Source organism: Antrostomus carolinensis, unplaced genomic scaffold (genome assembly GCF_000700745.2).
Source record: "Antrostomus carolinensis isolate BGI_N321 unplaced genomic scaffold, ASM70074v2 scaffold15094, whole genome shotgun sequence".
In the NCBI taxonomy this organism is placed as follows: domain Eukaryota; kingdom Metazoa; phylum Chordata; class Aves; order Caprimulgiformes; family Caprimulgidae; genus Antrostomus; species Antrostomus carolinensis.
In genome coordinates, this window is record NW_010308835.1 from 2,357 (window position 1) to 4,176 (window position 1,820).

Genomic DNA, 1,820 nt, shown 5'->3' on the forward strand with positions numbered 1-1,820 from the left:
TTCTCTCTCAAAAGCAGCTCAGCTCTGTACAGTAAAAACATGAGCCAGCACACCTGAGCTCCTGTGCTAACACACTCCCTCCTGCATGTCAGAGGAGTACAGAAAGTGACTTAAAAATTAAAAAAAAAAAAAAAAAAAGAGTATGGCAAATTGCCTGGTAGCAAACTACCCACAATTATCTGTATTACCCAACATCCTGTGAACATCTGCTTTAAAAGTATTCTCAAGTACTTTGTCCCTGAGGCCACATAATTCTTTTCTGTAGCAATTATGCAGAACACACCGAGATACTCAGTTAGCTTAGTACCAAACATGTTTAACATCCCTCTCTAGTTTAAAGCATGCTTTCCACACAGATTCTCTTCCAGGTGCACTTTTGATAAAACTTCAAATATCAATAAGTCTTCAGAAGAGTAACCAGCACTTTTTAAGCTCCCCTCTTGCCAGCCATGTGGGAAATGGGCAGCTTTCCTGACTCACTGCTGTTTGGGCTCCAAGGGAAGCAATATGCAACATGACTCAATTAAGACAGGTTTCTATAGCTTCCCTCCCTTCACATTTGCTTTTACAAAGACCATTTCCCACCAGATTGCTCAACATGCTGTACAAAGATAAGCTCCTTTTGCATTACCAGTATTCAAAGGAAAAAAAAGCCCAACAACCCCAAACCACTTGAAGTAGTTTCTGATCAGTGCTGACTTCCTGGATTTAAGTGAAATGAAAAATGGCAGTTTATGTATACATTTGAATTCCAGCTCTATAAAAAACCAGAGGCAGTGATCAGATAGCGTATCTCAATTGCGTATCTAAATTGACTTGGATTTGGTAATCCCTTGTTAGGCTTATTTTTCTCTGAAATACTCTACATTCATGTAGAAGGCTCTGAATATTGTTTTCAGTCTCTGATAAAGCTCTTAATTCTGTATCAGTAGAACCCTTAAGCAGGGTTTATCCTTCCATCTCCATTACTTTAATGTACACTAGGGGACTGTAGGCTCCAACTGAAATGGAGTCAGAGAGAAACAGCACACAGAGAACCACCCCATGCTTGTGGTTTTTCAGAGGACTGACCACCTCTGCAGAGAACAAGGAGGAGGCAACGTTTAGCCCAGAGGCATGGGAAGTCCGTGTGGGCAACCCCACCACAACAGAGGCTTTTGCTGCTCCACCTACAGTCCTGGGAGACCCTCAGGTTGTGCCTGGTGCCAGCCCCTCCACAGGCTCTTCCTGCTCAGGTGAACAAACCTTTAGTGCAAACGGGGCTGTTGGCTTCTTTCTTGCAGATAGTGGTTCAGCCACCAGCTCTTACCAGACACCCTAACTTCTTTATTCAGGAAGCTGAGAAGTTGTGGGCTGGCAAAGACAAACATTTCAAATGCTGGTTTCACACTGCACAGCTGTACCAGCGCTGGTCTCACGAGCAACACGTTGCCTGTTTTATCTTTGTCATTAAAGGCTGCAGAGTTCATTCCACGCAGACAAGCTGCTGCACATACAAGAGGGGTAAAGCTGCACTACACCCGTCAGTCCTTCACAATTCAAATCTCTGCTTCACTTCATCCGCAATCATTTGGGCGATGGCAAGGGAGGAGGTAGCAGCAGGAGAAGGGGCATTTCTGACATGGAGGATTCTGCTTCCGATATCTCCACTGCCTCCATCAAATACAAAGTCATCTACCAAATTTCCATCACTGTCCAAGGCTTGAGCTCTCACTCCAGATGGACCCCTGCAAAATAAAGGACAAGCTCGCTATTAGAAAGAAAACGTTTTCTGAAATCAGAAAACCAATTCTGTTCTGGCCTTGTGAAGCTGCCCAGGG

At 44.1% G+C, this 1,820-nt stretch overlaps 1 protein-coding gene across 1 annotated transcript in view; it reads right to left on the minus strand.

The window, feature by feature from the left end:
- Positions 1-1,531: 1,531 nt before the first annotated feature.
- The window catches only part of L2HGDH (L-2-hydroxyglutarate dehydrogenase), a gene marked incomplete at its 5' end in the record, with an annotated part of 13,511 nt that continues 13,222 nt past the window's right edge, over positions 1,532-1,820 (minus strand). Inside the window, one exon of the mRNA XM_010165912.1 lies at positions 1,532-1,727. Coding sequence (XP_010164214.1) covers positions 1,532-1,727 — 196 coding nt within the window. The remainder of the gene's footprint in view (positions 1,728-1,820) is intronic.